General features: G+C 36.3%; 2 protein-coding genes across 3 annotated transcripts; both read left to right on the top strand.

Moving 5' to 3' along the window:
- Positions 1 to 4: 4 nt before the first annotated feature.
- On the top strand, positions 5 to 7,456 carry prkar1aa (protein kinase, cAMP-dependent, regulatory, type I, alpha (tissue specific extinguisher 1) a). 2 transcript variants are annotated; one of them, XM_059557166.1, is made up of 11 exons: positions 5 to 156; positions 1,758 to 1,937; positions 2,037 to 2,204; positions 2,538 to 2,629; positions 2,711 to 2,772; positions 2,854 to 2,900; positions 2,998 to 3,156; positions 3,235 to 3,295; positions 3,792 to 3,913; positions 4,102 to 4,183; positions 4,370 to 7,456. In XM_059557166.1, the coding sequence occupies exons 2-11, from the start codon at positions 1,764 to 1,766 to the stop codon at positions 4,540 to 4,542; spliced, it is 1,140 nt and encodes a 379-aa protein (XP_059413149.1). In that variant the 5' UTR covers positions 5 to 156; positions 1,758 to 1,763; the 3' UTR covers positions 4,543 to 7,456. The 2 variants fall into 2 exon arrangements, with proteins under 2 accessions (XP_059413149.1, XP_059413154.1); XM_059557171.1 differs by having other exon boundaries at positions 7 to 156; positions 1,755 to 1,937.
- Positions 7,457 to 7,745: 289 nt separating this feature from the next.
- rac3a (Rac family small GTPase 3a) lies at positions 7,746 to 12,874 on the top strand. The gene is made up of 6 exons (XM_059557165.1): positions 7,746 to 7,905; positions 9,463 to 9,534; positions 9,617 to 9,734; positions 11,033 to 11,095; positions 11,202 to 11,361; positions 11,668 to 12,874. The coding sequence occupies exons 1-6, from the start codon at positions 7,871 to 7,873 to the stop codon at positions 11,796 to 11,798; spliced, it is 579 nt and encodes a 192-aa protein (XP_059413148.1). The 5' UTR covers positions 7,746 to 7,870; the 3' UTR covers positions 11,799 to 12,874.
- The last annotated feature ends 424 nt before the right edge of the window (positions 12,875 to 13,298 follow it).

Here is a 13,298-nt window from a genome sequence, read left to right as displayed (position 1 = left end):
CCTTTAAGGTTGTCAGGAGTAACGGGCATTGACGTCAATCGTTGTGTTGTGATTGGTCATAACCATTTCCGGTGAGGCAGCCGTCCATCCGAGGACTGTGAGAAAGCCCGTGTAAACGGAGTTAAACACGTACATAGACTCATCTAAGCGACTCAGGTATGAATCTTTAATAGCAGAAGTCTTCGCCGTGACAGTTGTTGATGTCGATGCGTGGGCTGACGGCTTCTTAGAGAGGTTCGTGTAACGCGGTCGGCTTCCGCTGTTGTTTGAATGTAACGTTAGTTTGCAAGATGGCGTATTTGCTGCTTGACAAAACCGCTCACAGAAAACACCGAGCTGCACGAAGCTGCAGGGTCACGCTGCTTGACGTTCACACACGTGCCTAGCAGCTTGTGTTTGCAATGTCATGCTTCTTTCGAATTAAAATAATGTTATGTTCACATGACCGATTAGCGTTGACTTGAGAAACGCCTGTGGGGATGCGAACTGTGAATTTGATGAGCTCAGGGGCCCCGACAGGAACTAGGGGCCACGGTATGACTGTCAAAATACAACACTGATTAAAAAAAAATAATATGTTACTTGAGAGAATTTTCTGTGCTTATTAGCTTAATCACCTACGGATTTATTAGAGATATAGGAGACATTGTTGTACTTGTTGCGGTTTGACAACTTATTATTTGAAATTGTTTAATGTTGTATTTGGTTGCAGCCACACTGTCTACGGTTTTTTTTATTTATCATTGGTACTTTGTTTTCATTAAGATATAATCACGAGATCATGTGTTTTTCTTTTCACCAGAAGGTTTCCACAGTCATGGATGTGCAAAGTTTCATTTAATTTAGTAATAGAAATGGAAAAAAACGTATTAAAAAGATATTGATATTTGTGTAATGGAAACATTTCTATTTATTTTGTTAATTTAGCATTTGAATCCGTTGGAAAATTCACTTTTCAAAATAGTTTTTAGTCCGTATCTTGTAAAGGCAGATGGACTGGACAAGTTCATTGGTCAACATGTCTGGGAAGCTCTTAACTCTGAAAAACATGGTAAGGGGTGTAATTTATATGTGTATAAATGTAGGAAGTGATTTTAACCACAAGAACATCTACACATGATCATACACGGGTGTGTGTGTGTATGAGAAACCACTGAAGTGTAAATATAATAGAGTATTTTTTCCTCATAACTAACACAAATATATTCTATGCCTAATTAAATGATTTCCATAACAGTTTCGTCTGCAAAATTCAGAATAGTACAAAATATTTTGTAGTATCTCAGTTTGTTTTTGAATTTAAAGTCCACATGTTTACTCAGCACGCAAGTCTTGTGGTGAACAGTTCATCTAAGTGCATGTTAATCCACATAAAAAGAATGGTTTGTCTTCATAGTTGTATTCAACATATGAGAATTTGCTTCTCCTCTGGAATGATGTTCCTTCTCGGATAACGTCTGTGTGACGCATGAACAGAGCATCCGCTCGCCTTCAGCTGTCAGTCTACTGCCAGCTTGAGATGGCCCCGCCCTCAGGATCTCATTTCATTTAGAAATACATCACAAAGTTGCTTGAAACTTCAGATTCAAGCAGACTTTACAGTAAAAATTTGTGAAAAACTTTGTGGCGTTACAGTTTAGAAGGCATGATGATTGTCATATCTTCACATTTCAATGCAAATAATTGGTCTAATGATGTTTTTGGCTCATGAAGAAGGATTGGTTGGGTTTCATGAAGTGCATGTGTCGGGTCAGCAGGTCACTATGGCGTCCAGCAGTACGAGCAGTGAAGAAGAGAGGAGCTTGCGGGAGTGTGAGCGCTACGTGCAGAAGCACAACATCCAGCAGCTGCTGAAGGACTGCATTGTGCATCTGTGCACTAACAGGCCTGAAAGACCCATGGCTTTCCTCAGAGAGTACTTCGAGAGGCTTGAGAAGGTCAGTCATTTTTCACGGGAAACCGCATGTTCTTAGACTCGGTGTTCTTTAGAAATACTCTTAAGTTCCAGTGCCTCAATTGTTGTTTATGTGTCGCAGGAGGAAGCTAAACAATTGGTCAGCCAGCAGAAGTCCAGCTCTCGCTCAGATTCCCGTGAAGATGAGGTTTCTCCTCCCATGAACCCTGTGGTCAAAGGCCGACGGCGCCGAGGTGCCATCAGTGCAGAGGTCTACACCGAGGAAGACGCAGCGTCTTATGTCAGAAAGGTAACTTTTCATTTGTGTTTATAAATCATTCTTTTAGAATTTTTCTACCACACAAATAATGTTGTGCTGAATTCTACATTACAACAGTACAATTGCTATTTAGTAAGAAAATAGCGGTTGCGCTTTATTTTACAGTACGTGTACTAACATGTACTTATAGTGTATTTATCTAAGAAAGTTCTGGTAATACAAGGTAACTACATGGGGTAGGGTTAGGTTTAGGGGTAGGTTCAGGGTTAGTACCTAGTTATTACATAGTTATTGTAATTACTATATGTAATTACTATAGTTATTGTATTAATATACCATTACTATATTTGCTGTTTTTCACAGGTCATTCCTAAAGATTATAAAACTATGGCTGCTCTTGCTAAAGCGATTGAAAAGAATGTTCTCTTTGCTCATCTTGACGACAATGAAAGAAGGTGACACATTTTGTCGATTGAAATATTCAGTGTAACTATACGGTCTGTTGTCATTTATTGGACTTATTTTACTCTTCACAGTGACATATTTGACGCCATGTTCTCAGTCACTTACATTGCAGGAGAGACCGTGATTCAACAAGGTAAGGCTTCTTTTTAGCAGAAGCTGAATGTGTAAAAATAGGACAAATAAATTGATTTCTGTATGGTATTTCTCATTTCAGGGGATGAGGGGGACAATTTTTATGTTATTGACCAAGGTGAAATGGATGTAAGTGCAGTGTAGCGATGAATCAGGATGTAATATAATAATGCATAAATGTGATATATTGATGGATATATTTGAAAGTGCTGTTGTTTTATGAAAGGTGTACGTCAACAATGAGTGGGTGACCAGTATTGGAGAGGGTGGCAGTTTTGGGGAGCTGGCTTTGATCTATGGGACTCCCAGAGCAGCCACTGTCCGAGCAAAGACCAACGTCAAGCTGTGGGGGATCGACCGAGACAGCTACAGGAGAATACTCATGGTTGGTATACGACTTCACTGATTAGTTCTTCATTTTTTAAAATTAAACTGATTTGTCTTGTTTACTGTCCGTGCTTAGGGAAGTACTCTGAGAAAGAGAAAAATGTATGAGGAATTCCTTAGCAAGGTCTCCATTTTGGGTGAGTTTGATGTTTCGTCTGGCATAAATTTTTATTTTTTATGTTCTTTTATTGTAATGTATATTTGGAGGTTGTGTGTGTGTGTGTGTGTGTGTGTGTACCATATTTTTCGGACTATAAGTCGCACCTGAGTATAAGTCGCATCAGTCCAAAAATACGTCATGATGAGGAAAAAAAACATATATAAGTCGCACTGGACTATATGTCGCATTTATTTAGAACCAAGAGAAAACATTACCGTCTCCAGCCGCGAGAGGGCGCTATATGTGTTCAGTGTAGACTACAGGAGCACTCAGCAGCATTAGAGCACCCTCTCGCTGCTGTAGATGGTAATGTTTTCTCTTGGTTCATGTCAAATTAATTTTGATAAATAAGTCGCACCTGACTATAAGTCGCAGGACCAGCCAAACTATGAAAGAAAGTGCGACTTATAGTCCGGAAAATATGGTATTGGTTTGCCTTTTGTGGTGATAACATGCTAACATTATTTGCGCAGAGTCTCTGGATAAATGGGAACGGTTGACAGTTGCTGATGCCCTCGAGACGGTCCAGTTTGAAGATGGCCAGAAGATTGTTGTGCAGGGTCAACCAGGAGATGAATTTTTCATTATTCTTGAGGTAGCTTTCCTTGTAAAAATCCATTCATTCAAATCTACTCATCCGCATCTCCAACAAGTTTTTGTGTTAGTTAGAGTCATATGGTTTTATATACTTCTTCGATGATGGTGAAACTGAAAGTGTAGTCCTAAAACCTCAGAGAGGCGTCCTGGAAGAACAGATGTATTGATTCTGACTTGTGTTCTCAGGGTTCAGCAGCAGTCCTGCAGAGACGGTCGGAGAATGAGGAATTTGTAGAGGTTGGAAGACTTGCTCCATCTGACTACTTTGGTAATTGTGTTTTCTTTACATTCTGTGAAATTAGTCATGCCGCGTATATTTAACCGTATCCCAGAAATCCCTTTGCTAATGTAATTCCATATTGAGTCCATGATGAGTGTCCGTAAGTAAACGTTAATGTGTGTGTTTGTTTCTCTATGGCTCTTTTCTGAATTCCCTCCGTATGTGTTTCAACAGGTGAGATCGCTCTCCTCATGAACCGGCCTCGTGCTGCCACTGTGGTTGCTCGCGGCCCGCTGAAGTGCGTAAAACTGGACCGTCCACGGTTCGAACGCGTGCTTGGTCCCTGCTCAGATATCCTGAAGCGAAACATTCAGCAGTACAACAGCTTTGTGTCTCTGTCCGTCTGAGGCGCTCTAGGCTCTTTCCTCCTCTATTGCAGGGTCCACCAATGCAAATCCGCTTTATTTTCTTACTTTTCTTTATGCATTTTCCAACACCCAGGTGCCCATTGACTTCAGTGTTCTCTCTCTCTCGCTATCTGTTTGTTTGATTCGTGCTGTACCCTGTCGCGTTCGTATCCATCATAGATTTACCATAAGGCTGATTGTTAGTTTTGCCTGAGAAATGAGCCAGTCATTGTGCCACATATGCCTGTCATGTGAACATGTTGAACTAACAAAGTCTGTCGGGATTGTCTCTCTCCTCCAAATTGCTTGACGTTTCTGTATAACAGTGTTTCGAATGGAATGAAGGAAACCAGTGGCAGGGTTAACAGTCATGTAGTCTATCTATTCAGTGTCTGATGATGTATCTTAATTGAGGCATCGGGTTTCAGAATCTGTTTCCCCTCGCTCATTTCAAGCATTTGAGTATAGGGAAGCCAAAGGCATAAATCCATGTGTGTTATATTGTTTTACTGGAGGTACTGAAGTTAAAATGTCACCATGTTTATCATGGTGATTAGCTTTGCTCTTTTATTGTTATTGCTGCACATATATAGTGTATGTAAATTATTATATATTAGAAGTAAATGACCACAACCATATTTTTTTGCACAGTTTGATATCTATAGATACGTGTGTGTGTGTGTATATATATATATATATATATATATATATATATATATTATACACACACTTTATATGCGCCTGCTGTTTTTCATTGTGGCATGTGATCCCATTTCATTGGACTTTTTCATTTTCTGTTGGATGTTTTGTTCTCCCTTCATCCTTCATGCTACAGTACATACAGGCTTGCACTGGACTCTTATGCAGAACACCAACATTAGACAAATCTCCTTTTAAAGTTAGATTTTGTTTCGCATTTTCTCCCTTCTGAATTGCCACCTGCTGCAAATGCTTTTCTTTGTTTGTTTCCCCCACAAAAAGGTGATGTTATCTTGTGTTCAACATTGTGTTTAAGTACAGAAAAAAGTACAAATGTTTGGTTTTGATGAATTGTTAAGAAGAGTTACAGAAATGTAATGGTTAATGAAATCTGACAGAGTATGTGAGGATCCTCCTCGACAGGAAGTGACCACTTGGTGACCTCTTCAGCCAAGTGAAGATCCCATGTGATGTTTATGTGAACTGTTTTGAAATCTCAAATGCCCCCCACCCACCCCCTTCTTTCTTTCTTTTTTTTTAACAGAGCAGGACTAAGAAAAGTAGTTTTCAAATGATCAGTGTCCTTTTTTGATTGAGATTAAGAATAAACTCCTTAGTTAAATCACAGTCTTAAAACAGGGCCAGTATTTACCGCTTGTGTTGAGGTCATGGGGTTCGGATCATCATATATAGATGTGCGATCCACTACTGCCACCATCTTAATCTCTTCTCAGATATTGTTCTTAGGGTTCTCTGAGTTGTGTTGTCCGATTTTACTGGGGGGTACAATAGTGTTAACTGTTGCTGAAGGTAGATTTTAATTGTCACACAGAGATATTCTTGTATTATTTGAAAACAGTTGATGTGAATTTTAAATTTGTGTATTTTTGTTTCCCACACATCTTGTGTTATGTAGTTACACAGCTGTCCAGCTCCTTTATACTGCAGACTCAAGCTAATTTAGGCTTTGAGAAGTGCCTTATTTCTTTACTTTCATAATGCATAGCCAACAGAAATGTCCTTGTAGTTTTTTCCCCTCCCAAATCTATTCATAATGTCAGCTTGTTACCTGTATTATCTGTAAACTACAATATATTTTTTTTCATCGGTATATACAGATACCCTTAGCAGTGTCATTTATTTAGACTTGAAGCTCCAGGAATTAAGAGTTTATTTAACTGAACTGTCCCAAAATCGCTATGTTAATTAAAGAAAGGTGCAAGTGAACTGACCTAGATTTTGTGTTTTTATCTTCAACGTTTGACTTTGTCCGACTGACCACACGGAGGAATCGTTTTCTTTTAACTCTCTGACGCTTGATGTAAGACCTTTACTGCAGTCTTCTGGGAAAAGATGCTCATTCACCGATTCCGCCCCTTTAGACTGGATTATAATTTCAGAATCAGTCAAATCTTGGGGCTGCAGCTTTAAAGACACAATCTGCACCCTTAATGATATGTGATGAGTAGCCTTTGATTAACCGTTCTGCTGTCTTTTCACTGAGTGGTTTATGCCTTATGGTGGGGTTGAATAAATAAACATGTTGAAGTAATTTATATAGCCCTTAATGTAAACTGTGACACCATTTGTTAGGCATAAAATTGCTATATGGTGTACTTGTTATTGCTCATATATGCATTGCTTTGTTAATTTAACTTCATTTGGCAGTGCAGAATTGATCAAATGAATGATAAGTCTTTCCCTGTTTTCTGTAGAATGCATCATTTAAACTTTCTTGTAATTCGCTCCCTTTTATGAATAAATTAAGTGATTTGTTCCACCGCTAACTCAATTTTCTGCTTGCTTTTATTATGATTTATTAACAATTCAGGCCCTGTTTCTTGAAGAACATTCACTGATACACTAGAAGTGAGCTTGTATCCCCCCCCCCCAACCTTTTTTTTAAGTTTGCTTTTCATTCCCTGTTTGTGACTGCCGATGGTGTTTTCTTCTGAGGTTTTCAGTAAAGTTGTGTTCTAGTATATACAGAGGAACTGATATATTTGCTTGTAGGCTTAGAGACTCCTGTTCACCCATTCTTCAGTTTGATTAGCCATCAGCACAGAGAGTTGTAAAATGTAAGAGGACCATTTTTCTATTATTCTTTTTCTATAACTGTGTATGGTTTGATTTCATTGGATGTGCTCCAGTTGTAAATCTTTTGGTATAGATTGTCCCAATGGCAGGTCAAGCAATAAAATGATTAATTCTTGAATATGTAAGTGTCTTGTGTTTCCTGTACTGTAGAACATTTCTCTCAAGGCTTCCAATATTAATACTCCTTGCGTCCTGTAATACATGCTTTTAACAAGTTACTTGTTACAGTGTAATTTTATATTTATGTACAGACCAATATTAATTACTTGTATTTGTTACTTAAGGACTCTTCATATTATCCACCCCCGGTGTGGTGTGAGAGAAGAAGAGAGACTCACGAGATCTCCGAAAGTGTACGAACCTTGTGTTCGTCTTTTTCCGGAAATATCACCCCCCCCCCCCCCCCCCAATAGTGCTGCTACTGCAGCTGAACACTGATCAGCAGTCGTAGCAGCCCACAGGCACCTTAACATCACATTTCAGGCTATTTCTTCAGATTCCTCGCTCCTCGGATACTACTCGTGCACTGCAAATGCAAGCCATTAAGTGTGTCGTTGTCGGCGACGGGTAAGATGTTGAAGAATAAACACTAAAATTTCTTATTTTTGTACTGAGGTTTTCTTTTGGGGGAAAGCAATTGTTGCGAGAAGTAGCTGGGGAGTGGGGATCGTGCTTTTGTTCATATCTGCTGAGACAAAATTGAGGGTTTTAACAATATTACACATTTTTTAATATTACCGTGTTTTTCTCCGAAACACCGCAGTTGTTAATATTATGGTTTAACATTTGATTGTAATGAGCATAGGCTCTGTTCAGTGATGGCTGTTTTGTTAAATATATGCTAGTTTACAGTTGTGCATAGAATCGATTTCGCTTTAAAGTATTGTGGCAGTGATGACACATGTAAACATGCAAACATTACAGGCAACTCGCGCGGTGCAGAAATGAGATGCGCGTGTACGGTGGAATGGCTCTGTAATGATGTCATGTTTTCACACCTACGTTACATCATAGAGCTCCGGTGGAAATGACCTGAACTTTATCGTTGACCTTTTCATAATTCTTTTTTTTTATTTTTATTTTTTTATCAGAGCGCATCATAAAATCCGCATAATTCCATCCTAAATTCTTACTACAGTATTTTTCCCAGCGATGATAAACATCGTATGAAACAAATAGTTGCGTTGTAATTGCATTGCACTTGGTAGATATCAACTATCATTTGTTTTTATGATCATTTCATTGCCAATACCGGTTATTTTTAACATTAAAGTATTAGCAACCACTATTCATCTTTATATATATATATATATATATATATATATATATATATATATATATATATATATATATAATCACTAGATAATTATTAGACTACAACAGTAGAATGCAATATGTGCCTACTAAACAATTTTAACAATAATGATACTAGTACTGTTTTAGCTTAAAATACATGTCAAGCAGAAAGCATATAGGCCAAACCGTTTATTATCTCTACTGGTGTGATTTGTACTTATTTGATGGTATTAGTTAAATGTATGTGCTTTATTCATAGTTTCTTTTAGACCATGGAGAATTAATATTTGCTGTTTCATTGTAACCATTTAGCCCCTGTCTCATGGTACACGCTTTCTGTCATTTTCAATATGAAACTCACAGCCTACTGATCTAATGACAGGAATACAAATTCAGGTTTCTAAGCCCTCGAACTTACTTGCTATTTTTGCCTGCTTACTAATTATTTTTTTTTTTGCCCCTTTTATTATCAGACTTTCTCACTCTTAGTCTTCTTTTCCTATTTTTTTTTATCACTTTTCACCCAGCCGCTGCATTTCCTGTCTATGCTCTTTCCCCCCTTTTCTGTGTAAGTGCATGCAGAGTGTGTTTTTCATGACAAGAAGCTGTCACCCTGTATTCACTCCTCATTCGGCGGGGCAGTTCATTTGACAACAGGACTGTGAATTAGTGGCTGCCAGCGTGCCATCGAACCCAAGAGTGAATGTAATGGCTGAATGACTAACTACAGGCCTTTCTACAATTGTTTCCTTGATATGCCTTGTATGTGCAGTCCTCGGTCCTCAGTACTGCAGTCACACTCACCACTTAGCGTCTTTTGTATTTCAGTGCCGTGGGTAAGACATGCCTGCTCATCAGCTATACCACTAATGCCTTCCCAGGAGAGTATATTCCCACAGTGTGAGTACAGTTTGATACTTTGAAACGGGAATTATTCTGCTACCCATGCGTGTTCACAGTTCTGAAATGTTCTGACCCTCAGATTTGACAACTACTCTGCCAATGTTATGGTTGATGGTAAACCTGTTAACTTAGGCCTCTGGGATACAGCAGGACAAGAAGACTATGACCGCCTTAGACCACTCTCCTATCCCCAAACAGTGCGTAAATATCTCTGTGATTGGCTATGTAATCCGAAGTTGAAAACTTTTCCTTTTTACAATTTTGACAGTGTTTATTTTTTTATTTATTTTTTTTACTCATTTCTAGACTTCATTAATTATAATTTTTGGAATGACTCATGCATAGTCTGTTCTTTATTACCAGTAATACATTTTGATACAGAGACTAGTTTTGTCTGTAGTTGGATCTTATATCTTTTGAGCACTGAGCAGGGATTTGTGCATGCATCCAACTGAATTATTTACTTGTTCCAATATTTATACAATGTTTTTTACAAATTTGAATCCCTCCAACTTTCCTCTTCCTTTTGTTATGAAAATGACAATGTACATTACCATTCAAAGGTTTTGGGTCAGATTTTTTAAATACTTTTATTCAGCACATTAAACTGATCAAAATTGACATATATATATATATGTAAACATATTTATTCTCCTACTTAGTATTTTTGTCTTGTTTTCTAGTATAAATTTCTAAAAATTCTTGAATCAAGGTGAATTTACTGTACAAGTAAAATGACTTAAGATATCTTAAGATATGTTTTGTTTTCTGTAAAAAAAAAAAAAAAAAAAATATATATATATATATATATATATATACAAATTTTGTCCTTAAAACAAGCAAAAATATCTGCCAATGGGGCAGAAAAAAAAACTTGTCTAGCCTTTGAATTAAGATTATTTTTCTTACCCCATTGGCAGATATTTTTGATTGTTTTAAACAAAGACTAACAAACATTTGAGATTTTTTTTTTTAACGATACTTAATATCTTAAACCTTTTAATTGTCAAGTAAATGCATCTTGCATCAAATCAATTTTGCAGTGTTTGATGTTACAGAGCATTTTTATTTCAAAGAAATGCTGTTCTTAACTTATTATTCATCAAAGAATCATTGTTTCCACAAAACAAATTCAACTTTGCCATTACAGGAATACATTACATTTTAAAAGATATGAAAATAGAAACAGTTTTTTTAAGTTGTAATAACATATCTCAATATAACAGTTTGTACTGTATTTTTTGATTAAATAAATACAGCCTTGGTGAGCATAAAGACCTTCTTTTAGTGCATTAATAATACATCGCACAGACTCCAAACATTTGAGCAGTACTGTGCTTTCTTTAAATGATAAATGATTTAAAAAGGTTATAAAAAGTTTTCAAAAATGATAATTCTGTTTTCCTCCAACCTCAGCATTATATAATGCAGTGTAATCAGAAATGAATAATTGATGGCATTGATTTTAACAAAGAGTCTCCTTTGCTTTCTACAGGATGTGTTTTTAATTTGCTTCTCACTGGTGAGCCCTGCTTCTTTTGAGAATATAAGAGCAAAGGTTAGTATCCACTGAAAAATAAGAAATAGCTCTTGAGCATTTTGATTCCTCAACAAGATCCACAGTGTATTAGGGTGCCTTGTGTTAACCAGGTTTCTCTTTGTAGTGGTACCCTGAGGTTCGCCATCATTGTCCAAACACCCCCATCATACTTGTGGGCACTAAACTTGATCTGCGAGATGACAAAGACACGATTGAACGTCTGCGGGATAAGAAACTAGCTCCCATCACTTATCCGCAAGGGCTTGCTATGGCTAGAGAGATTGGTAAGAACAGTTTTTTATATGTATATGGTTTATTTCCTTTTTTTTTTTTTAACAAACCTACACTGAAAACAAAACTGGTGTAGATACAGTTTTCATAAAAAACATTTTACAAACTATTACTAAGAAATGACTAGTGCAATTAATTAAACAAGAAAGTGTAAAAATATATATGTATCAAATGTACTTAGTCTTTGTTTACAAAAAAAAAATGTAAGTACTTTTTCAATGTGCTATAATGGTGTTATGGTATTGCCACGGGGAACTGTATCATGTATAGTTGGCTCATTGAAATCTTTGGCTTTGCAGGTGCTGTGAAGTATCTGGAATGCTCTGCTCTTACTCAACGGGGTTTAAAAACTGTGTTTGATGAGGCCATCCGTGCTGTTTTATGTCCTCCACCTGTAAAGAAAAGGGGCAAGAAGTGTACTGTATTCTGAGGAACACGCGACTCATTTTTTTGATTGATATGCCATGTAAACTGTGGGCTCTTGCTCTTCAGCTCTGCTGTTATCAACAGATAAATCCAGCTTGTGAGCTGACACACTGCAGAGACATGCATTTCCTTGGCCTGTCTGGTATAACTGATATATCAATGTAAATATGCCAAATTTGCTTTGTTTTTATTAACCTTTGCCTTAAATTGTTGGTTTAATGTGAACATTTATTGGAAGAGAATGACATAAGGCCATGGCATCAGGATGAATAATTATTTACTGAAGAACAGGCATAGCAAGGTTCTTTGCCATGTTGCAACAAATGTTAAATTTTTCAGAGCTTATTGTGTGGAAATCTTGACTATTCATATTTTATCTGCACATAATTTTCCCTTTTGGGATCTGTGAATGTGTCAGAAGATTATGTACATAAGATATTTTGCGACTTAAATGTGTGGCCATAGTTAAATGCTCTCACCTGAGGGGTGACGGTAAATGCATTTTTAAGCATTTTATTTTCAGCTTTTATCGCCTGTTAAACATTTCATACTGTACCTGTGTTTTAATGTGACTACTGTATGTGATAATTTGTAAAATAATGATAGAAATATTACACACTGAAATATTAGTTTGTCTATAAAGTACTATTATGTGATACTATAAATAGAAATAATACTATATAAAATAAGCTGTTATTGCAACACAATTGTCTGTAATGGACCTCATTCTGCAACTTACAATGAAAACCATTTTGTCTAGATGGTCCATTTAGTTTAGATGTATTTTTTTTTTGCTTAACATTTTCCTATATATTTTGATAGGTTTCAAACACGATGAAATTAAATGTGCCATTAATGATTTTTGTGCTGGGCTAACAAAATGTTTTAACAGTTGTAAGTGTTCAGATGATTATTTGAAATGTTATTTTACCTTTTAATTATTAATATTTCAATTTTAATGAGATTAAAAAACATGTGCCATTTGAGCATGTATGTTTTTGTTAGTATGCATTAACATTAGGCATTTTTGTTTTTATTGAACTAATGACTGAAAATTAAATCACTAGCACATACAGTAAATCATCTCAGTCGCAGTTTAAGTTCTTGACAAAAATAAATCAGTACAAGTGTGAGATCATTATCTCAAAATAAACTCTTCAGTGTACAGTATCCCTTAGTACATAACTAGACCTGACTAACACTCAAACTAAGGTGACCAGATTTCTGACATGCAAACTAGGGACATTACCTTGTTCAGTGGTAATACATAAATAAATAATATAATAATAATATTGAAGTCTCACTGTTATTATCTATAAAATTAAAATGCAGGAATTTATATATATTTATTTTTTGGTTCCATATGCTATTATTATAATTAGTAACTATTATAATGTTCACTAAAAATCAAAGTAAAAATCTAAATAGTAAATATTTTAAGTATTTTAAATAGTAAATTGGTCATTAGAGTATTATATCGACAAAATTTACTTTACAAAAACAC

The sequence above is a fragment of the Carassius carassius genome, chromosome 1 (assembly GCF_963082965.1).
Source record: "Carassius carassius chromosome 1, fCarCar2.1, whole genome shotgun sequence".
NCBI lineage: Eukaryota > Metazoa > Chordata > Actinopteri > Cypriniformes > Cyprinidae > Carassius > Carassius carassius.
Note: the sequence above shows the minus strand (reverse complement) of the source record. Positions and strands in the feature narration are given on the sequence as shown.